Source organism: Microcaecilia unicolor, chromosome 2 (genome assembly GCF_901765095.1).
Source record: "Microcaecilia unicolor chromosome 2, aMicUni1.1, whole genome shotgun sequence".
In the NCBI taxonomy this organism is placed as follows: Eukaryota; Metazoa; Chordata; class Amphibia; order Gymnophiona; family Siphonopidae; genus Microcaecilia; species Microcaecilia unicolor.
This window is the reverse complement of record NC_044032.1, coordinates 542,529,516-542,553,023: the sequence shown is the minus strand read 5'-3', so window position 1 is coordinate 542,553,023 and position 23,508 is coordinate 542,529,516. Positions and strand designations below refer to the sequence as shown.

The 23,508-nt window shown below is 44.1% G+C and overlaps 1 protein-coding gene across 1 annotated transcript in view; it reads right to left on the bottom strand.

Moving 5' to 3' along the window:
• The window catches only part of UCHL1 (ubiquitin C-terminal hydrolase L1), a 95,690-nt gene that overhangs the window by 20,600 nt on the left and 51,582 nt on the right, over window positions 1–23,508 (bottom strand). Inside the window, exons 5-6 of the mRNA XM_030192622.1 lie at window positions 12,846–12,931; window positions 12,719–12,766 (exon numbers count right to left, since the gene is read on the bottom strand). Coding sequence (XP_030048482.1) covers window positions 12,719–12,766; window positions 12,846–12,931 — 134 coding nt within the window. The remainder of the gene's footprint in view (window positions 1–12,718; window positions 12,767–12,845; window positions 12,932–23,508) is intronic.

Genomic DNA, 23,508 nt, shown 5'->3' with positions numbered 1-23,508 from the left:
TCCATGCTCTTATCACCTCTCGCTTAAACTATTGCAACTTGCTTCTCACAGATCTCCCACCTCTTCAATCTGTTCAAAATTCTGCTGCACGACTAATATTCCGCCAGGGTCGTTATGCTCATATTAGCCCTCTCCTCAAGTCACTTCACTGGCTTCCTATCTATTTCTGCATACAGTTCAAACTCCTCTTATTGACCTATAAGTGCATTCAATCTGCAGCTCCTCAGTACCTCTCCACTCATCTCTCCCTACATTCCTCCCCGGAAACTCCGTTCACTGGGTAAATCTTATCTGCACCCTTCTCCTCCACCGCTAACTCCAGACTCCGTTCCTTTTATCTTGCTGCACCATATGCCTGGAATAGACTTCCTGAGCCGGTACGTCAAGCTCCATCTCTGGCCTTCTTCAAATTTAAGCTAAAGGCCCACCTTTTAGATGCTGCTTTTAACTCCTAACCCTTATTTACTTGTTCAGAACCCTTATTTTATCGTCCTTACCTTAAGGTTCCCTTATCTCTTGTTTGTCCTAATTAGATTGGGATGCAAACATACCAGGCTATAATCTTTCTAGGAAGGATAGAGAGGGGCGTAAAGGTGGAGGAGTAGCTCTGTATGTGAGAAATGATATCACAGCGACTGAAATGACAGAAAACTGGGGAAAGGAAGAAGCGATATGGATCACCTTAAAAAGAGAGAATAGAACCTCTGTCCATGTGGGTGTTGTCTACAGACCTCCGACAATTGGAGGACCTATATAAAGATCTGATCGCTGATATTCAAAAGTTGGGGAAGGAAAGAGGTGCTGTTGGGAGATTTCAATCTGCCGGATGTAGATTGGACAGTTCCGTCTGCGGAATCGGAAAGAAGTAGAGAGATCGTGGATGCTTTTCAAAGTGCTTTGCTCAGACAAATGGTGTCAGAACCCACGAGGGAGGGAGCGACGCTAGATCTGGTACTCACAAATGGGGATGTGTCAAATGTCCAAGTAGGTGCCCACCTGGGCAGCAGTGACCATCAAACGGTTTGATATGACGGCTGAAGAGGAGGGTGGCCACTCAAAACTCAAAGTCCTGGATTTCAAACATGCTGACTTTAGTAAAATGGGGGAATACCTGAGGAAGGAGCTGATGGGATGGGAGGAAATACAAGAAGTGGAAGGACAGTGGTCCAGGCTGAAAGAAGCTATAAATAGGGCCACGAACCTTTATGTAAGGAAAGTAAATAAAAGCAAGAGAAAAAGGAAACCGATATGGTTCTCCAAGCAAGTGGCTGAGAAAATAAAGGCTAAAGAGTTGGCGTTCCAGAAATACAAAAAACTCAAGAAAAGGGACACGAGGAGGAATACCGGATGAAACTGAAAGAAGCCAAGAGAGATACGTCTGGCGAAAGCACAAACGGAAGAACAAATGGCTAGAAATGTAAGGAGGGGTGGCAAAAATTTTTTCAGGTATATTGGTGAAAGGAGAATGACTAGAAAGGGAATTGAGAGACTAAAAGATACTGCAAACCGCTATGTGGATAATGATGAAGAAAAAGCAAATTTGCTAAATAGATACTTCTGTTCTGTTTTCACAGAAGAAAATCCTGGAGAAGGACCGCGATGGACTGCAAAAAGTACAAATGAGATTGAAGTGGATAGAGCACCGTTCACGGAAGAGAGTGTATATGAACAACTTGAAAAGCTAAAGGTGGACAAAGCCATGGGACCGGATGGGATCCACCCTAGGATATTGAGGGAGCTCAGAGAGGTTCTGGCGGGTCCTCTTAAAGATTTGTTTAATAAATCCTTGGAGACGGGAGAGGTTCCGAGGGATTGGAGATCGGCGGATGTGGTCCCTCTTCACAAAAGTGGTGATAGGGAAGAAGCTGGAAACTACAGGCCGGTAAGCCTCACTTCGGTTATTGGAAAAGTAATGGAAGCGATGCTGAAGGAAAGGATAGTGAATTTCCTAGAAGCCAATAAGTTGCAAGATCCGAGACAACATGGATTTACCAAAGGGAAATCGTGCCAAACGAACCTCATTGAGTTCTTTGGGTGACAGGAGAATTGAATCAGGGACGAGCTATGGACGTAATCTACTTAGATTTCAGCAAAGCTTTTGACACGGTTCCCCACAGGAGGCTCTTAAAACTGGATGGGCTGAAGATAGGACCCGAAGTGGTGAACTGGATTAGGAACTGGTTGACAGATGCCAGAGGGTGGTGGTGAATGGAATTCGCTCGGAGCAAAAGGTAAGTAGTGGAGTGCCTCAAGGATTGGTGCTGGGGCCGATTCTGTTCAATATATTTGTGAGTGACATTGCCGAAGGGTTAGAAGGTAAAGTTTGCCTATTTGCGGATGATACTAAGATTTGTAACAGAGTGGACACCCCGGAGGGAGTGGAAAACATGAAAAAGGACCTACAGAAGCTAGAAGAATGGTCTAAGGTTTGGCAATTAAAATTCAATGCGAAGAAATGCAAAGTGATGCACTTAGGTAGTAGAAATCCAAGGGAGACGTGTTAGGCGGGGAGAGTCTGATAGGTACGGGCGGAGAGAGGGATCTTGGGGTGATAGTATCTGAGGATTTGAAGGCGACGAAACAGTGTGACAAGGCGGTGGCCGTAGCTAGGTTGATAGGCTGTATAAAGAGATGTGACCAGCAGAAGAAAGGGGGTGTTGATGCCCCTGTATAAGTCGTTGGTGAGGCCCCACCTGGAGTATTGTGTTCAGTTTTGGAGGCCGTATCTTAAGGATGTAAAAAGAATTGAAGCGGTGCAAAGAAAAGCTACGAGAATGGTATGGGATTTGCGTTACAAGACGTATGAGGAGAGACTTGCTGAACTAAACATGTATACTCTGGAGGAAAGGAGAAACGGGCGATATGATACAGACATTCAAATATTTGAAAGGTATTAATCCGCAAACGAACCTTTTCCGGAGATGGGAAGGTGGTAGAACGAGAGGACATGAAATGAGATTGAAGGGGGGGGCAGACAAGAAAAATGTCAGGAAGTATTTTTTCACAGAGAGAGTAGTGGATGCTTGGAATGCCCTCCCACTGGAAGTGGTGGAAATGAAAACGGTAACAGAATTCAAACATGCGTGGGATAAGCATAAAGGAATCCTGTGCCGAAGGAATGGATCCTCAGGAGCTTAGTCAAGATCGGGAGGTGGGGCTGGTGGTTGCGAGATGGGGATAGGGCTGGGCAGACTTGTACAGTCTGTGCCAGAGCCGGTGGTTGGGAGGCAGGGCTAGTGGTTTGGAGGTGAGGATAGTGCTGGGCAGACTTATACGGTCTGTGCCCTGAAGAGCACAGGTACAAATCAAAGTAGGGTATACACAAAAAGCAGCAAATATGAGTTATCTTGTTGGGCAGACTGGATGGACCGTGCAGGTCTTTTTCTGCCGTCATCTACTATGTTACTTTGTAGATTGTAAGCTCTGACGAGCAGGGACTGTCTCTTCATGTTCAAGTGTACAGCACTGCGTACGTCTAATAGCACTATAGAAATGATTAGTAGTAGCAGTGAAATCCACTATTGCTGTCTGTTAATGAAAATGCAGTCAAGGTACTTTATTGCTGGTACCTCACCCCAGTTAGGCTACATGTTCTCTGAAGTCCACCTTCTTGTTGGTGTGGATGTCTGGAAAAGGGGACTATGGGTCACCTGTGGTGTGCTTGCCCCAAAGCAAGGGCTTACTGGAAGGCAATTCAGGCTTGCTTGCAGGGCTGGCTAGGTGGTGGGGTTCAGTGGCATTTATTTGGCAAGAGGCTATCTGGGCTGTCTCGAAATCAGTCAAATTTGGTACGTTATGCTCGCCTAAATCTGGCTAGGCACTGGAAGAGGTCAGTGCCTTCCTTGTTGGGATGGATTTCTAAACTATGGTATATTTGTGACATGGAAAGATTGACTGCAAGAGACGAACCCAAGCAACGTGGAAAGACATTTGGGCCCCTTTTATACAGGCATGCTCTGTGTAATAAGGGAAGGAGGGAAGGGGAAAAAACAGAAAAGGAAAAAACAGGTGAATTTGAATTTGGACAAAGCTGTTGGTTAAATGGTGTCCTCATCTACCGGGGAAGAAGGGGGTATTACTTTGGGTCTGTTGTAAAAGTTAAGATTATTGAAATAAGATCACTATACAGTAAGACAAAAAATACAGAGGAATGAACATTCTAGTTCAGTCTGTTGGAGTGGTTGGTCACAGAGTTCTGCTTGTTTGCCAACTATATGTTTGCTGTTATTGTTGAACCAATGTGCTTGATCTCAATAAAATTCTACAAATAAAAAAAGCAGAGGTCCCAACACTGACCCCTGCAGAACCCTACTATCTATGCTTCTCCATTGAAAATACTAACCATTTAACCCTACTCTGTTTGCTATACTTTAGCCTGTTTTTAATCCACAATAGACCATTACCTCCAATCCCATGAGGTACTTTGTCAAATGCCTTTTGAAAATCCAGACAATATCAACCGGTTCAATTTTATCCACGTTCACTCACCCCTTCAAAGAAATGTAGTAGATTGGTGAGGCCAGTCAAGATTTCCCTTCACTAAATCCATGCTGGATTTTGAATATGCTCTTTTGTTCTTTATTTGCCCAGCACTAACGTCAGGCTCACTGTCTGTAGTTTCCCGGATCACCTCTGGAACCCTTTTTAAAAATCAAGTGTTACATTGGCCACTCTCCAGTCTTCTGGTAAAATGCTTGATTTTAAAGATAAATTGCATATTACTAACAATAGTTCCACAAGTTCATTTTTCAGTTCCATCAATACTCTGGGATGTACACCATCCAGTCCTGGCGATTTGCTACTCTTATCAAATTGCCCCATCTTCCAGGTTTACATAGATTTGATTCAGTTTCTCTGACTCATCAGCACTCAATACCATTTCTGGCACCAGTATCTCCCCCACATCTTCCTCTGTGAAGACCAAAGCAAAGAATTTAATGTTTGCTATGGTCTTTTCTTCCCCAATGATACTCCTCTGCCATCTAGGTCAGAATCTTTTGCTGGCTTCTTGCTTTTAATATACTACAAAAAAAAAAAAATACACATTTTTGCCTCCAACGCAATCTTTTCAAAATCTCTGCCTTCCTTATCAGCGCTTTGCATTTGATTTGCCATTGTACTCTATTTTCTGAAGGTTTTTTTCTTATCAAGAAACCCCAGAGGTTATATCAAATCTGATATTGTTATGATCACTTATCAAGAGACCCCAGCACCATTACCTCCTGCACCAGATCATTTGCTCCACTAAAGGACTGAAATATAGAATTGCTCCTCCTCCTGTCAGCTCGAGAACCAGATGCTCCATAAAGCAGTACTTGATTCCATCAAGAAATTTTACCTCTATAGCATGCCCTGATATTGACTCTAGTCAATAATCGGGGTAATTGAAATCACCCATTGTGTTGCTCAGTCTGTTAGCCTCCCTAACTGTCTGATAACATGTCTACATCTGTGTCTTCATCCTAGCCAGGTGGACGGTAGAACACTCCTATCACTATCCTTTTCCCCTTTACACATGGAATTTCAATCCAGAGGGATTCTAAGATGTGTTGTGTCCTGTAGACTTTAGTCTATTTGATTCAAGGCCCTCCTTAACGTACAATGTTACCCCCTCCACCAATTCGATCAACCCTATCGCTGATAATTTGTATCCTGGTATGACAAGTGTCCCTCCTTCCACCAGGTCTCAGAAATACATATTATATCTATTTTTTCATTTAGTACAATATATTCTCCCATTTTATTTCTTAGGCTTCTAGCATTTGCACATAGACATTTGAGATTGTGCTTGTTCCTATTTACATGTTGCCCAGTAGTGACAGTGATAATGTGCAATCTTGAAAATCTGTCTGCTTTTTATTTATAAGACACCTGCCTACTATGCCCTCTATTGCAACTTTTCTTCCCTATTTTGGTGATATCTTTGAAAGACATCTTATTCCGAACCATGTGCTTTTGAGCAACTGTTGGCCTTCCCCCAAGAGCTGCTCTGTCTCAAATGCCAATGCAAGCAGTCTGGTCCCACCCATGTATATTTTGAGCAGATTTGAAGTTACTTGTTTTCTGCAACATCAATTTCCTGGAGTATTTTCATACACAGCCTTAACAGCTCTTAACGATATCCTCTTTGGGCAAGCAGCTAGTCTTTCCAGGCTTCATAAGGTGGAATTTGATTCTCTAGGTATTATGGATTTGATTCAGATATTAGATATGCAAATTGTCAAATCCTAAATTTCTGTTGATAGTACAAGCTGGCTTCCTTTCAGGTCTACATAAGTACATAAGTAATGCAACACTGGGAAAAGACCAAGGGTCCATCAAGCCCAGCATCCTGTCCACGACAGCGGCCAATCCAGGCCAAGGGTACCTGGCGAGTTTCCCAAACATACAAATATTCTATACATGTTATTCCTGGAATTGTGGATTTTTCCCAAGTCCATTTAGTAGTGGTTTATGGACTTGTCCTTTAGGAAACCACCTAACCCCCTTTTAAACTCTGCTAAGCTAACTGCCTTCACCACGTTCTCCGGCAACAAACTCCAGAGTTTAATTACACGTTGGGTGAAGAAAAATTCTCCAATTTGTTTCATCGTATGCCCCCCCAGTCCTAGTATTTTTGGAAAGTGTGAACAGACGCTTCACATCCACCTGTTCCACTCCACATTTTATATACCTCTATCATGTCTTCCCTCAGCCATCTTCCTCGTCCCATCCCCGCTATCGTTTTAGTCTCCCTTCGCTGCACCTTTTCCAATTCTACTATATCTTTCTTGAGATGCGGCGACCAGAATTGAACACAATACTCATGGTGCGGTCGCACCATGGAGCGATACAATGGCATTATAACATCCTCACACCTGTTTTCCATACCTTTCCTAATACCCAACATTCTATTCGCTTTCCTAGCCGCAGCAGCACACTAAGCAGACGGTTTCAGTGTATTATCGACGACAACACCCAGATCCCTTTCTTGGTCCGTAACTCCTAACGTGGAATCTTGCATGATGTAGCTATAATTCGGGTTCTTTTTTCCCACATACATCACCTTCCACTTGCTCACATTAAACGTCATCGGCCATTTAGCCGCCCAGTCTCCCAAGGTCCTTCTGTAATTTTTCACAATCCTGTCACGAGTTGACTTTGAATAACTGTCATCAGCAAATTTTATTACCTCTTACTCCCATCTCTAAATCATTTAAATATATTAAAAAGCAGTGGTTCTAGCACAGACCCCTGAGGAACCCCACTAACTACCCTTCTCCATTGTGAATAATGCCCATTTAACCCCACTCTGTTCCCTATCCAACCAGTTTTAATCCACAATAGGACATTTCCTCCTATCCCATGACCCTCCAATTTCCTCTGTAGCCTTTCATGAGATACCTTGTCAAACGCCTTTTGAAAATACACAATATCAACCGGCTCCCCTTTGTCCACATGTTTTACTCCTTCAAAGAATTGAAGTAAATTGGTCAGGCAAGATTTCCCCACACAAAAGCCATGCTAACTTGGTCTCAGTAATCATGTCTTCGGATGTGCTCTGTAATTCTATTTTTGATAATAGCCTCTACCATTTTCCCCTGCACTGACATCAGACTCACCGGTCTATAATTTCCCGGATCTCCCCTGGAACCTTTAAAAAAAAAAAAAAAAAAAATCGGCGTTACATTGGCCACCCTCCAATCTTCCGGTACCACGCCCGATTTTAAGGATAAATTGCATATCACTAACAGTAGCTCCGCAAGCTCATTTTTCAGTTCTATCAGTACTCTAGGATGAATACCATCCGGTCCAGATTTGCTACTCTTCAGTTTGCTGAACTGCCCCATTACGTCCTCCAGGTTTACTGTGAAGTCAGTAAGTTTCTCCGACTCATCTGCTTGAAATACCATTTCCAGCACCGGTATCCCACCCAAATCTTCCTCGGTGAAGACCGAAGCAAAGAATTCATCACTCTCTCCACTACGTCTTTATCTTCCTCGATCACCCCTTTTACCCCTCGGTCATCCAGCGGCCCAACCGATTTTGCTGGCTTCCTGCTTTTAATATACCGAAAAATTTTTTGCTATTTTTTTTTCATAATCCCTCTTGGCCTTCTTTATCTGCGCCTTGCATTTGCTTTGACACTCCTTATGCTGCTTCTTGTTTTCAGACGGTTCCTTCTTCCATTTTCTGAAGGCGTATGCTTTCACCTCACTTTTCAACCACACCGGCTGTCTTTTGGACTTCTGTCTTTCTTTTCTAATTCGCGGAATATGTTCTGCCTGGGCCTCCAGGATGGTATCTTTGAACAACGTCCATGCCTGTTGTACAGTTTTTACCCTCTCAGTTGCCCCCCTAAGTTTTCTTTTAGCCTTTCTTCTAATTTTATCATAGTCTCCTTTTCTTAAAGTTAAACGCCAATGTATTTGACTTCCTGTGTATAGTTACTTCAAGGTAGATATCAAAATTGATATGATCACTGTTATCAAGCGGCCCCAGTACCATAACGTCCCTCAACAGATCATGCGCTCCACAAAGGACCAAGCCTAGGTTTTTTCCTTCTTTCGTCGGCTCCTGCACCAGCTGCTCCATAAAGCTGTCGATTTCATCAAGGAATTGTACCTCTCTAGCGTGTCCCGATGTTACATTTACCCAGTCTATATTTGGATAATTGAAGTCACCCATTATCACATTGCCCATTTTGTTTGCATCCGATTTCTTTTATCATTTCTGCATCTACCTGCTCATCCTGGCGAGGCGGACGGTAATACACTCCTATCAACTTCCTTTTCCCTTTTGTACATGGAATTTCAACCCTTTCTTTTGGCTCTGTACCGATTTCATGCTGATGGGTTATTTATGTTTGGCCAGTGTGTTTATGCAGTCGTGGAAGTAGGGGTGCTCTGCTACAATCAATTTTTCTCTTCTATCTTGGTTCTTTACAGTTCTCACTTTGTTCTACAGGACTGGTGAGAAACCTCGATTTGCACCGTTGCTCCATAGCCCCTACACAGGGTATGATGGGAGTCCTTATTATGCCTCTTACTGATAGCATGCTGCTTAAGATACTTCAGCAATACAAATTCCCGTGGTGTGTGTGTGTGTGTGTGGGGGGGGGGGGGGGGGGGGGAAGTAGTCTGTTCAGGTGCCCAGCTGAGCCCTTATCTGAAGGTTCAGGGGCTGTGAATTTCTCTGCATCCCGTTATGCAATGGCAGCAGGTGCAGGTTTTGCACTATAGCAGAATGTTCTCAGTTGCTGCATGGTGGGACCAGCCCCAGGGTTACTCTGTTGCATAGCATGTGTGGATGGGTAGCGGCTACTACTGAGAGGAAAGCAGGCTAGCATTTGTTTTTTTAGGGCAATGACCCCCATGAGCATTTGTGTTTTTAGGGCAATGACTCCATGGTTTGTTCTGGGGCAATGCCCATATACACTACACAGCAGCAACAGCCTTGTGAACTGCACTGCATATTGTCTGTCTGCTGTACAGCAGTGGCAACCAAACAATGCAGTTTCACCACCTTAATTCCTTCATGGTGGCAATTAAGTGCTACCCAAGGGCAACTACAGATATTACACTAAGCCAGTGCCTCACTGATGTGCCAGCTGCTACATGTACTCTACAGTGGTGGAATCAGCATGTACTGCATGGTGGTGCAAGGGCAGTAACATGTATAGTGGTAACAACCTTATTTGGAGGAACACAAGAGCAGTAGTGATGGATAGTAGCAGCCTCATCAGCTGCATGGGACCAGTAACTACACCTGCATCTTAGCCTAAGCAGCAGCCTCACCAGTATTGCTTCAGTGCTTCAATAGGGTACCTCTTGCAGGGGACAGTATGATAGCTACACCTGATTGTGTGGGCCAGTGTCAGTACTCCATGTGAAGGTACCAACTTCCTCCTGTGCTCCAGCCTTCCAACTATACAGTACTGGCGGCTTTAATGCTACTCCACCATGCTGTCCTGTGACATGCAATGAAAGTTTTCCCTGTACTGAACAAACTTTTGTTAGGCAGGGTTAACAGAGGCAACAGCTGCTTGTGCAGTACATATCATGGGAGCCAGCTCTGTGAGTGCCTGAGCATACCCAATATTGAACGAACTCCTCGACTGTGTCCAAGGTGAGGTAATGTGTGCTTGGCACCCTCAATAATTTTGGAAGTTGGCTCTGATGGCACATATGGAACACATTCTTGTTGCTTCATCTTCACAAGTTGGTAGGTTTCAAACTCAAGATGTTTCTTACTCAATTACCTTTTGAGAGTGTCTACAGGAACAGAGTCCAATTCCATCCACAGGTGTATTTTTGAAGGCAGCGTCCCGAAGGGTCTTGTGGGTGGCATATGCAGGGGCCATGGGCGTAAACAGGTGCAATGAATTTTTTTCCACACAGGAGTGGCTTCAATTGTAGCTCTCGCTTTGTCATATGTAGTAGCCTCTGGTATGGTACTACCTGCTGAAGACTCAATAGCCATCTCCATCTGCAGAGATCTGCTATAAAAAGAACTGTTTCCTTTATTGCACCACCTGTCACATCCACCTAAAGGACACCATACCTCACACCCTCCAAGCTGGTGAACTTGCTGTCTGCATATGGACCATCAAAAGCCATGCTTGTTGTGTCGACATTAAGGCCATTGTACGTTTCCGGCCAGCTCCTAATGCACCTGTGAGGTTAATCTGAATGTCTTAACAGATATGCCTACCACATCCATCTAGAGATCTTTATTTTCAACTGAATTATCTAGTGATGGATGCTGTGTCCAATAATGTCAGCTATTTTCTCTCCACCTGGTACCTCCTATTCTGAAGGTTGATCTCTACCATTTGCTGACCCTGCTGTTGCGTCATTTGCAGTCACTCTCCTTGTCTCTAAGTTCTCTGCTTTTTCTCTCTTCTGGGGCATTGTGATCTCTGGTTCACTGGCCTCTGGAGCCACTGTTCTTCACTTGTTTCATTTGCCAAATTGCCAGGACTTCTCTGGTTTGGAGCTACTGGGATATAATCTGCCTCAGCTTCACATCTTTGGTGGAGACTGGCCTCTGAAATGCAAGACTTCCTGGCATTTGTTACACCAAGTTAGGATAGGCTCTCCACCTGAGTGGATGAACACAAAATCCCACGAGGTCAAAATACAGATGAACGAAGTGGGAAGTGGACCAATGACTCCAGGAAGATGAGACTATGATGCTTTTGTGCTTGTTTATTCTTTGTGGTAGCTCCTGGGTTTGTGGTTCTATTCCTGCCCACATTCTAGGAAGTTTCCTATTGTTTCATGGCTGTGTATGACGCTCACCACTTTGCTCTCTGGATGTTCACCTCAGTTATTCGCCACCTTCCTTTACCAAGAGGTGCTGTCAGCACCTCTGAGGCATCTTTATAAGATACCTTGCTTTAGTATGGTATGCTTCAGGGATCCTATTCTTGCATTATATAGGTTGAACCATAACTTCAGGCCTGGCATGCTCTGCTGTTTTGCAGAAACCACATCAGACCTATCTCCTTGTGGGTTTTTATCCTCTACTTCCACCCTGACGGGGACACTGCTTTGCTAATTGCTCTGGACTGGACACAAAGGAAGGAGAAATTGTGTCTTACATAATGGTTCTTTTCTTTAGCCCTACCAGACCAGAAACGCTCTCTAATTTCTCGTTATAGGCTCTTCACATGTCATTTCTTGAGTTACCTTCAAAATCCTATGTCACCTGGTTCAGTGAGATCTGCTTGCCAGTTAAGAATGTGCTTCACTACAACTTCAGTCAACACATGGCCTCACCAGCTGTTGAGTTTTCCATGTTTTTTTTTATGTAGTCTTGAGCACTACTGCTTGGCTATTGGAAATGCTGATCACTCCAAGCTGCACAATACCTTTAAGGAGCAAATTACCTGGGACTACTTCCCCCCACTCCTCCTGCTAGTAGATGGACATAACCCATTTGTTCTGGGCTGGTAGGACTAAAGGAGGAAAAGTAATTTACCCATCCCGCAACACAGAACGTTTCAAGAGCTATGGTAATGTACTGGAGGGGCACAGTTTCTTTAGTATCGTTATGTGTGTGCTATATTGTGTACCTGTTCTAAAAAGTGGCAGAGATGTAGCTTTTGGAGGGGAGGAAAGCTAAGAATTTGACAGAATTCTTAGAACCTGGGCAAGATCTCTACCTCACTCTTGGGACAGCTCCTGAATGAGCAAGGTAATATTTAAATAGAAAAATGGTAGCTTTCATCTTTAATATAAAAGAAAAAACCTTGCTTAATTTGTGCATGGAAAATATTCATTCTGTCATGGATCAGCAGATTTAGCTTTTATCATGATTCAAGCCTTATGTAAACACTAGGAATGTTTTAGCTATATGCTAAGCTGATTAGGTCAAGTGATCAATCTGTCCTGCTCCTTTCTATAATGAAAACTGAGAAAGTGGAGGAGTGGTCTAGTGGTTAGGGTGGTGGACTTTGGTCCTGGGGAACTGAGTTCGATTCACAGCACAGGCAGCTCCTTGTGACTCTGTGCAAGTCACTTAACCCTCTATTGCCTGCCGTGAGTGGGAAAGCGCGGGGTACAAATGTAAGAAAAAAAAAAAAAAAATTTACCATGTATAACTCCTGAAGCTCATCATTGGGCTACACTATAGAAGATATAATGCTGATCTCATCTGAATTGCATACATTTTAAAATGGAAGTTAAATCAGCATGTCGTATTAGATTATTAACAATACTGCAACAAACATTACCTGACATTGCCCTTCCTGGGCTACTGCATCATGGACTGCCTGAATAGCCTAGAGTAGAAAAGAAACCATGTCACTACGCAGACTTACAATATTGCTGTTAAAACAGCGTATTTAATATTAAGAATACCTCATTCTTTTCAAGATGGGAAGCCCTTTCTTCAGAAGAAAGATTGCTTGTTTCTGCCAAAAAACGTTTCAGGATAGAGCTGTCACCTGTTTAAAGATTTAATAGGTTAAAAGTGCAACATTCACAGCATCTTAGTAGTGAGAAGTTAGCATCTAGAGCTGGGTTTACACTTTCAAACCCACTGCAAGCACCACCTTATGCCAATTTGTTTTCCCGTTTAGATTGACTGGACATTTAGCTACGTACTAAGCTGATCACTAAAAGTCAATGTGATCAAGCTGTCCTGCTCCTTTCTAAAATGGAAACTACATTATCTTTTACTGATGCTTGACCACTGCAGAAACACACATGAGCAAGCTTTAATATAAAATTCTGCATCTGACCTAGTCATGTAAGACAGCTTGACATGACTAAAGGAATTTATAAGTTCAATAGGCCTATGTCGCTATCTAAACATCTTAGAAATCAATAGTGCTCCCTGAAAGTATATTTACCTGCCTTGCATCAATTAGACGGTGCAAAAAAATCCACTTTCTGCTTGAAAGCCCTGCTTTGAGTGGTTAAGGTTTACTACCTGAAAACCTGTTTTAAAAAGCCTACTTTCAGTCAATGGGCATGAACTTAGATAGATGTCTGCTCTACTACCTAAAACTGAATGAAGAACTATAGCAGAGCATCTTCATTTGGAGAAATGTGTCTTAGCAAAAAACTTGGGGGGGGGGGGGAGGCACACCTACAGGACATCAGTGGCATGTTTCTCTCCCATTTGCAGATAAGTAACGATCCTACAGTAGCATCTGAGGGACTTAGGCCAAAACTAGCAGGGTAAACGGTCATTAGGGTAGCATGTAATGTGTAGATTGGTGGATAGGGATGCAAGCAGTGGCCAATATGTATCCAAGTGCCATGGGGAGAATCTGGTGGATAGGGATGCAAGCAGTGGCTGATAATTATCTGAGTGCCATGGGGAGAATCTGCTTGTTCATTCTGTGGAGATGTTTTGTCAAAATGTCATGAGCCAGGACTAGGAGGTACAATGGGGCATGAAAACTACTTCCTAGTCCTGCACTCCCCATTCCAATGTCCCTCCCTACCCTATTCTACATACCTTTTGCACTATATTCCCTCCCTTTTTGTATCCTTCCCATTTCTATGGAGGCCACCATATTTTTCCTAAATGAGCAGGGACTGCAGGCTTGCATTCCACGTCTTAGCTCTGCTCGTACTTTAGTAGGCAAGGCTTGGCCTGCATCACCTGAGGTACACCCTTTATTTGTTCCCCTGCTAGCTCTTGTAGGAAAAGCGAAGCCTAGGCCCTGCCACAAATCTACTGTTTAGATTCTTGAAGTCTAGCAGTCTATTCATATACAAAAATAAAGGGACAGATGGACTCTCCAATAGAGATCATTGCTTAAGTAAAATAAGTAAAACTACTACGACTTATTTCTATAGCGCTACAAGGCATACGCAGCGCTGTACACCATACACAAAAAGACTACTTGATATATCAATCCAATTTAAATAAAAAGCAGAAGTTGCTGAGAGACTAGAAGCAGATCTTGAAAGTTCTGAAACAAACTGTAAAGTTATGTTTAAATCATTTTTATTGGTGTACAGAACCATGTAATAACTTTAGTACATCTATTAACCAACTTAACCATCCATTTCCATTTTGTACCCCAACTCTCATCCTTCCCCCCCCCCCCAAAAAAAAACTTCCTTATTCTTGACATTCTCTCAATGTATTATTGTATGCTATTATAAGTTCAAAAGATAACTGCGTGCTGATGGGGTTAGAGTGTTCCACCGCTGCTGAAATTATATTCCCATTTGCGAGTTGATATCAGGCACGCTCATTTTCCATGCATAGCATCCACATCATGCGTGTCCTCCACTGCTGTAGTGTCGGGCCTCTCGTCGATAACCACTCTGTTAGTATGACTCGTTTGCCCACAATAATAGCTCGTTGGACAAATGATGTAAAGCCTTTTAACTGTGGGGCGGCTAGTTATTAGATGACCAAACAAAAGGGTTGAGATAAGTCCAACATTGTTTCCAAAGTGAATTTACATATTTGATGAGTTCTTTCCAAAATCTCTCCACTTCTCTGCACTGCCAAAACGTGTGCCCCAAGTTTGCTCCTTCTGCTCTACATTTCGGGCACTCCCCCCAGGGAGAGAGTCCCATATAAAATGCTCATTTGGGGGGCACATGCACGCGCAGCACGAACTTGTATTGTAATTCCCAATGTATGGACTGGTATGTGATTCGTCTTATTGACAGCACATGGGACCTAATCTGGGCTGCACTAATTTCGGTGCGATCTATTGTCCACAGTCTGGCCAAACCAGAGTAATCTGGTTCTTCTGCTGTGTCTTTTATGTGGCGGTGGTGGTAAGATAAGGGCACCTTCTGCTGGGCTCCAAGGGAGAATGCCGATAATTCTTCTTGTGCATCTTCTGCCAAGGACTCCCAAGGCAGTGAAGTCACATAATGCTTCAATTGCTCATAAAAGAATTTCTCATTTTGTAGTATCCCATATTTTGTTTGTAATTCAATAAATGGCTTTATGTGTCCTTCTCTATTAATTACTTGCAATAAGTATTCCATCCCTCGTCTCTTCCACCTATGGAACACTGCATATATCTGTCCCGGAGCAAATGCTGCATTGCCACAGATTGGTAGGTATTGTGTCACTTTCGAGGAAAAGTGGTGGAGTTTGCAAATCCATTTCCAGACTGCCACCGCACATGGCATGACCCTTGTCTGTTTCAAAACACGAGGCACCGGCGTCCCAGCAGAATGTAAATTACTAAAATGAATCCCCTTTGTGAACTCAAGTTCCAGTGGAGTGTCTGTGAAATCTGTTGTGCCTCGGAACCAGTCATTAATTGTCCTCATACCACTAGCAATATTTAAATCTCTTATGTTCATCAGCCCCAGTCCATGTTCCACTGGCACGCAGAGCGTGGTAAATGCGAGACGGGCTTTTTTGCCCCGCCAGAGGAATTTCTGCGTCAAGGCCCTCAACTTTCGTTCATGCGTGTTATTTATATACAATGGCAACATTTGCAATACAACCACCTGGGTGCTATGATCATGTTAAATAGGGCAATGCGGCCCAATAACGAAAGAGGGAGCCCGGCCCACGCCTTCAGGCTAGTTTCTGTCTCTCTCAAAAGCCTATTAATGTTAAGATCATACAAATTATTGATATCTGCCGGAACCACCACTCCCAAGTACTTTATGTGGTCCTTCACTTGCTGAAAAGGTAACCTGTCTCCCCAGTTTCTCCCCTCATCTGCTCCAATTCCCATCGCAATTGACTTGGACACATTTAACTTAAACCCAGAAAGTTGTCCGTACTGTGTAATTTTATCTAACAGTTCTTTTATAGACCGCCCTGGACCTGTCAGGGTCAACAGAAGATCATCCGCGTATGCCAGCACCTTGATACACCGAGTCCCTATGGAAACACCTAATTTTATCTTCCTATCGGAGTGCACACAGTAGAGGCTCTAAAGATAGTACAAAGAGCAGGGGCGAGAGGGGGCAGCCCTGCCTATCGAAGTTAAGTCTGCCTAATTTTGTTCAGGCAAGAAGTCTTCTCCCCATCATACAAGTTTCCCCGATTAGAATACTGCATGGGGCAGGAAAGGCCTGAGAGCCAGTGGAAACAGAACAGGTAAAATGGAGAAATGAGACTTGAGAACGAATTAACTGCTTTATTCCAGGTGAATATTAGTCCTGCCCAAGGGCCGTTGGCTAGGAGACACTACCAAACAGACTGAAAGAAAATGAGAATGGTTATGTGGAGAGTGAAGATGATAAAGAGAATGTGCTAAACAATTACTTCTCTCCAGTATTCAAGGAGGAAAATCCTGGAAAAAGGACTGTGGTTGGCTGCAGAGGGAACGCCTGGGAATGGATACTACGCTGTTTACAGAAGTTTATAGACAGCTGGAAAATTTGAACGTGGACAAAGCTATGGGGCCAGATGGGATACATCCCAGGATACTGAGGGAGCTCAGGGAGGTCCTGGTGGGACCTCAAAGATTTAATAGATCTTTAAAGACGGGAGAGGTTAAGTGAGACTGGAGATAAGCAGATGTGGTCCCTCTTCACAAAAGTGGAAACAGGGAAGTGGGAAAATACAGACCGGTAAGTCTCGCTTCGTGGTAGGTAAAATAATGGAGTCACTGCTGAAAGGATAAACTTTCTAGAAGCCAATGGGTTACAGGACCTGAGGCAACATGGCTTTACCAAAGGAAAATCCTGCCAAATGAATCTCACTGACTTGACTGGGTGACCAAAAAAAATGGATGAAGGATGTGCACTAGATGTAATCCAATTGGATTTCAGCAAAACCTTTGATACAGTCCCCCACAGAAGACTCGTGAATAAGCTGAAAGGGCTGAACTGGATAGGAAACTGGTGACCGACAGGTGGCAGAGGATGGTGGTAAATGGAATCCGCTTGGAGGAAAGGAAGGTGAGCAGTTGCTCTTTTTGAGTTATAGTACAGTATCCACTGGCGAGAGGTGGATCGCCGAGTGATTTAACTCAAAAAGAGCAACGTTTAATCTACCTGGGACACTATCCAGCCTTGTGGCTTAACAGAGTGGTTGTGATTTAAAGTGGGAGGAATGATATAACTAATGATGCTGTAGGTTCTGATATTGTTCATTTGTGACAAGGGGTGGTTGTGACAGCATTTGGGAAGGGGAATTTTAACCAACAGCATTGCTGGATCTGACGCCACTGTATATTTGAGTGCATGGGTGGTGATTAAACACATTCTGCTACTACGGTAGGAAGGGCAGAGCCCTGTGGAAACCTGTTTGATCGTTTAGAAAGTACTGTGAAACAATGTTTAAGGATTTATTTAAGAGCTTTATGTGAGATATACTTCAGCTCATGTGAAGTTGTGATTTAAACTTGTGTATGTCTATTTGTAGATTCCCCTTCTGAAGAAGCAATGTGAAACTCTGCTAGGGTTAAGGGGATTTTTTGGTATCTAGTGAGATTGAGTGAAGAAATAAATACGAAGAGTGTTCACTAGAGCATGGACACATGGGAGACATCCCCAAGGGAAGTAAAACCTCAATATTTATGCATATCTATCAGATTATACTGTAATGGATAGGTGGTATAATCTATGTTTATATTTGAATTTAGATAAGGGAGGGGTGTCACAGTGGGCTCAAATGAGCTAGCCTTAGGTCTTCATTAGGTTTTTTTTTTTTACATGTATACATTTATGCATTAGGTGTATTACCTAGAGCATAAGAAAAATTGAAACTACAATTTCCTGCAAACACTATTGTATGTGAGCTATCCAGTTTTTGTTATAAATGCATAAGATTGGTGTACTAGTAGACAGTGAAAGCGAATGCAGTTATAAGTGACAAACTATAGTGCTGCGGAAGGCAATAGTATGTACATACATATGGGATTTGGAGCGCCTAATGTGCAATGATAGTTCCATCCAGGAGTGTAGCCAGACCTCGGCGGGAGGAGGGCACAGTTTAGACCACCTCCCACAGCCACCGACCCCCCCCCCCCCACTTTGGACCCGCCGCCAGGAACCTTTGATGGCAGGGGTCCCCAACCCCCGCCAGCCAGTCTACTTTAGTGCTGTCAACTCCAGCACCTTTGCTGTTGATCTGTTTGACTACAGATGTCCTGCACGGGGCTATATACAGGACGTGCATGCAGGACTTCTGCCGCCAACCCTCCCCTGTCGCCAGGTACCTTTGCTGGACCCCTGCCAGCTGAAGTCTTCAGCGCCTTCGGAGTGACCGGCGCTGAAGACGACTTCTGCCACCGACTCATCACCAGGTACCTTTGTTGGACCCCCGCCAGCAAAGGTGCCGGAGTTGACCAGCACTGAAGACAACTTCTGCCGCCAACCCTCCCCTGTCGCCAAGTACCTTTGCTGGACCCCTGCCAGCCTAAGTCATCTTCAGCGCCTTTGCTGTTGATCTGTGTCTGACTCCCGACGTCCTGCACAGGGATACATACAGGATGTGCATGCAGGACGTCGGGAGTCAGTCAACCTCGAAGGCGCCGGAGTCAACCGGCACTGAAGACAACTTCAGCTGACGGGGGTCTAGCAAAGGTACCTTGCGACAGGGGAGGGTCAGTGGCAGGAGGGGGTCCAAAGTAGAGGGGGCTAGTGCTTAATCTGTGGGGGCCTACACCCCTGGTTCCATCTGTGACACTATCACACGTTCCCTTGGGGATATAATGGTTGGAATGGGTATGAACTGAGCACATTAATATTTGAATTTGTGTGAAGAAATTTTAACTACAAAAAAAAACAAAAAAAAACCTAACACCAAGAAGTGCAGAGTGATGGATTTGGGATGCAGAAACCCAAAAGAGATACCAGATAGGAGGAAGAGATTAGTAAGCGCGACTCAGGAGAGAAACCTTGGGGTGTTGGTGTCTGAGGACCTAAAGGAAAAGAAACAATGTGACAAGGCGACAGCTGTTGCCAGAAGGATGCTAGGCTGCATAGAGGGGTATAACCAGCAGAAGAGAGGAGTTGATGCCCCTCTTCAAGTCGTTGGTGAGGCCCCATTTGGAGTATTGTGTTCAGTTTTGGCGGTCATATTTTGCTGAAGACAAAAAGACGAAGCGGTCACGAAAAACCTTTGGAGAATATTGACTGGAGTATAGACAACGTAAGGCCTGTCTATTCTTAGTTGATGCTGAAAAGGCCTTTGACCGAGTTCGTTAGGACTGCTTCTTTAGCAGCTTATGGTTTTTCAGGCCGTTTTATAATCAGTTTTCAGGGTGTTAATATTTGGTGCCTCAGGAAAGGGTACTGGTGAACAGGGGTTGGAGTCTTCATCCTTCCCAGTGCTTAGGGGTATGAGGCAGGGTTGCCCCCTTTTGCTGTTGCTTTTTGTGCTGTCACTGGACCCCCTCATTTGGGATATTATGGCAAACCCAATTATTCAAGGTGTGCAGATGGGGTCCCAGTGTTTTAAGGTGGTGGCCTTTGCCGGTGACATTTTAGTGCATCTGATGAATCCTCAGGAATCTCTTGAAACGTAAAGACTTTACAGGAATATATGATTTCACGGGGTTGTTTAAAGTTTGGAGAAAGAGGACTCGTCATCCTTTCCTCAGGTGCAGGATTTGTGGGTACCTGAGTTCTCTTCAATGGGCGACAATTTTACATACCAATGGCAGACTAACTATGGACACAGCTATTGTACAGACTTAATGTGGGGGCCCTTTTGGATGGTACACATCGGAGGGATCTTCTATTGTCACTGGTGTGGCAGGTAAGCCTTTTAAGGTGGTTATATGTGCTTCAGGTTTTACCTTTGCGATTATTAGAGATTTGAGATGTATTTATAGACTTTGGCAAGTTTTGCTGGTTAGGTAAAAAAAATGAGAATGGCTTCTATGCTGGGGGATTGGAGACAGGCCTGGGGGTTCCATATATGAAGCTTTATAATCAGGTGTTACGACATTTGGGAGAACACCGGTGGATTTAGAAAGAGCGTTACTATGTGCCATATAATTTTTATTATCTGCTTCACTGTACAGCTGTTCAGTTGCCTTCTCACCCCACACAGTGTGTTGCTAGGCCCATTGCAGGAGATGTGGAAGGTTTTAGCAGGGAGAGTGGGGGAAGCATACACCACAGATCAGCTTCCTATTTGGGGAAATGGGGAATTTACCCCAGGGATGGATAACCCTACTTTTGAGATAGAGAAATCTCCTCCCTCTCCCAACTAGAACATGTGGTAGGGGGAGGAATAAATGCTTTCTTTGAAGAGTCTGCAGGGTAGGGTGGGCTCTTCCTGTACAGAAGTTTGCATAAGCACAACTCCAGCATTATGTGTCTGCTTTAGACAGATCTTTATTGGAGATTAAGGTAGGGGCTGAGGTTCATGAGGTTTTTTTTTTTTTTTTGCAGAAGTGGAGATCATGGGTCTATTTTACAGCTCCGCAAGGTCTTGGTGAAAAGTCAGTCTCAGATGGAAGATTGACTCAGACTTCGCTGGAGCACTCCCTTAAGGGGATTCATACTTTGACCACTGATGCGAGACAGAATGTTGGTATAGAGTAATTCTTAAGAGTGTATATGCCCAAAGCTCAGGTGCCTCATATGGGGGGGGAGGGGGGGTCTTCCTGCTCTAAATGCGGGCACCCGCGCCACACCTTTTCATGCTTTTTGGGCATGTCCCAGGATTTGGAGCTTTTGGGAACAGATTAGGAGATTGTCAAGGTTATTGGATCAGGACATATGGGGATTGGTAGAGCAATTTTTGCTAGATGTGCCCAGAGCCTTCCAGCCCTTATCCAGATCTGCTAATAGTCGTAAGTTGTGTCTGGTGGCTCGGAAGGTTCTTAGTGTTGGCTCCTACCGGATCCCCTGGTCTTTTGGCACTAGAGGAACCAGGTGCATCTCGGTCACGTGGGAGGTGAAGGGTACTCTTAGACCTTAAGAATTTACTCGTATGGAACCCCTACTTGGCCATTTTAAATCCTAGGGGGCCACAGCCTCAATGACGTATAACAGGTGCTCTGGGTGGTTTTTAGATGCTCACGAAGAAAAATAAGTTTCCTGTGAGGTAGTAGGGTGGGTAGGGGGAGGGGGGAAAGGTTTCAAGTTTTGTCTTTTGGAATGTTTTATGCTGGGGGAGGGGTAGATAGGAAGAGGAGTTAAAAGGTGTTATTTAAAATCTAGAATTGATGGGTTCTATAGTTGAGGTGTGTTAAGCTCCTTTACTTATACTGATTTGTATTTTACTTTACAGTTGTCAGTGAGCCTGTAGGTTCCATCATTAATTGCTGAACTGTTACAATAAAATAAATAGTAGTGGGTGAGAAAGGGATAATGGGATTAAAATGTCACTGGTTGTAGTTTGAAGAGTTAAGAGTCCAATTGGATAAAGTGTGTTTACTGACAACTGCCCCCATCCTATTTGGATTAAACCACCCAAGCTGCTGGGTGGACTAATGGGCTTTAGTCTGCTCCAGATAGAAGGCTAAGGCTTAACTGCAGTCCAAGGTGTGCCAGGATGGGCATGAGGTATGGGAAAGCAAAGATACTTACCTGTAGTAGGTATTCTCTGATGACAGCGGGCTGATTGTTCACATGTGGGTTGACATCTGCCTGGAAATCAGCGTTTTGCAAGAGCAAAATATAAAAGTTTTGCCAGAGTCTTCTGGCACGAGTGCAGTGCATGCATGGACTGACTTCCCACTCGCCACGCAAGTCTCCTCAGTTAAAAGCAAATGAAACAGATCCCTCCCACCTCCCCTTTGTGAGAACAATCAGCCTGCTGTCCTTGGAGAATACCTGCTACAGGTAAGTATCTTCGCTTTCTCCAAGGACAAGCAGGCTGCTTGCTCTCACATGTGGGTATCCCTAGCTTCCAGGCTCACTCAAAACAATGAGCATTGGTCAACTGGGCCTTGCAATGGTGAGGACAAAGATTAACCTGAAACTACACAACTGCAGCCTGGAACAGAATAAAAATGGGTCTAGGAGGGTGGACTTGGATTCTAAACCCAGAACAGATTCTGCATCACTGATTGCCCAAACCAACTGTTGCATCGGGTATCCTGCTGAAGGCAGTAATGAGATGTGAATGTGTGGACTGATGACCACATTGCAGCCTTGCAAATCTCTTCAATGGAGGCAGGCATATTTTCAAAGCACTTAGCCTTCCAAAGTTCCATAGAAACATATGGAACTTTGGAAGGCTAAGTGCTTTGAAAATGAGCCCCTAAATGAGCCACAGACGCAGCCATTGCTCTAACATTATAAGCCGTGACATGGCCCTCTTCAGTCAGCCCAACTTGGGCATAAGTGAAGGAAATGCAATCTGCTAGCCAATTGGAGATTGTGTTTTCCCGATGGTGACTCCCCTCCTGCTGGGATCAAAACTGGGTGGACTGTCTGAAGGTCTTTGTCTGCTCCACGTAAAAAGCCAATGCTCTCTTACAGTCCAACGTGTGTAAATTGCTTCTGCCATGAACTTGGGGTGTGTGCGGAGGACTACTACGCTGTTGTGATAAAACTTAGCACAAGGTGCATCAACCACTAGGGCCTGAAACTCACTGACCCTACGAGCTGAACAGCCACCAAGAAAATGGCCTTCCAGGTCACGTACTTCAGATGACAGGAATTCAGTGGCTTAAAAGGAGCTTTCATCAGTTGAGTGAGAACGGATGTTGAGATCCCATGACCCTGGTGGAGGTTTGACAGGGGGCTTTGACAAAAGCAAACCTCTCAAAGCGAACTAAAGGCTGTCCAGAGATGGTAACCTTCTACACGCCGATAAGCACCAATTGCACTGAGGTGAACCCTTATGGAGTTGGTCTTTGGGACCAGACTGACAAGTGTAGAATATATTCAAGCAGGGTCTGTGTAGGACAAGAAAGAGGATCTAAGGCCTTGTCACACCAGACGGCAAACCTCCATTTGAAAAAAAAAAAAAAAAAAAAAAAAAAAAAAAAAAAAAAGAGTAACCTCTCTTAATGGAATCTTTCCTGGAAGCAAGACTCGGGAGACACCCTCTGAAAGACCTAAGGAAGTGAATTCCAAGTTCTCAACATCCAAGCCGTTAGAGCCAAAGACTGGAGGTTGGGATGTAGAAGTGACCCCTCGTTCTGAGTGTTGGAACACACTC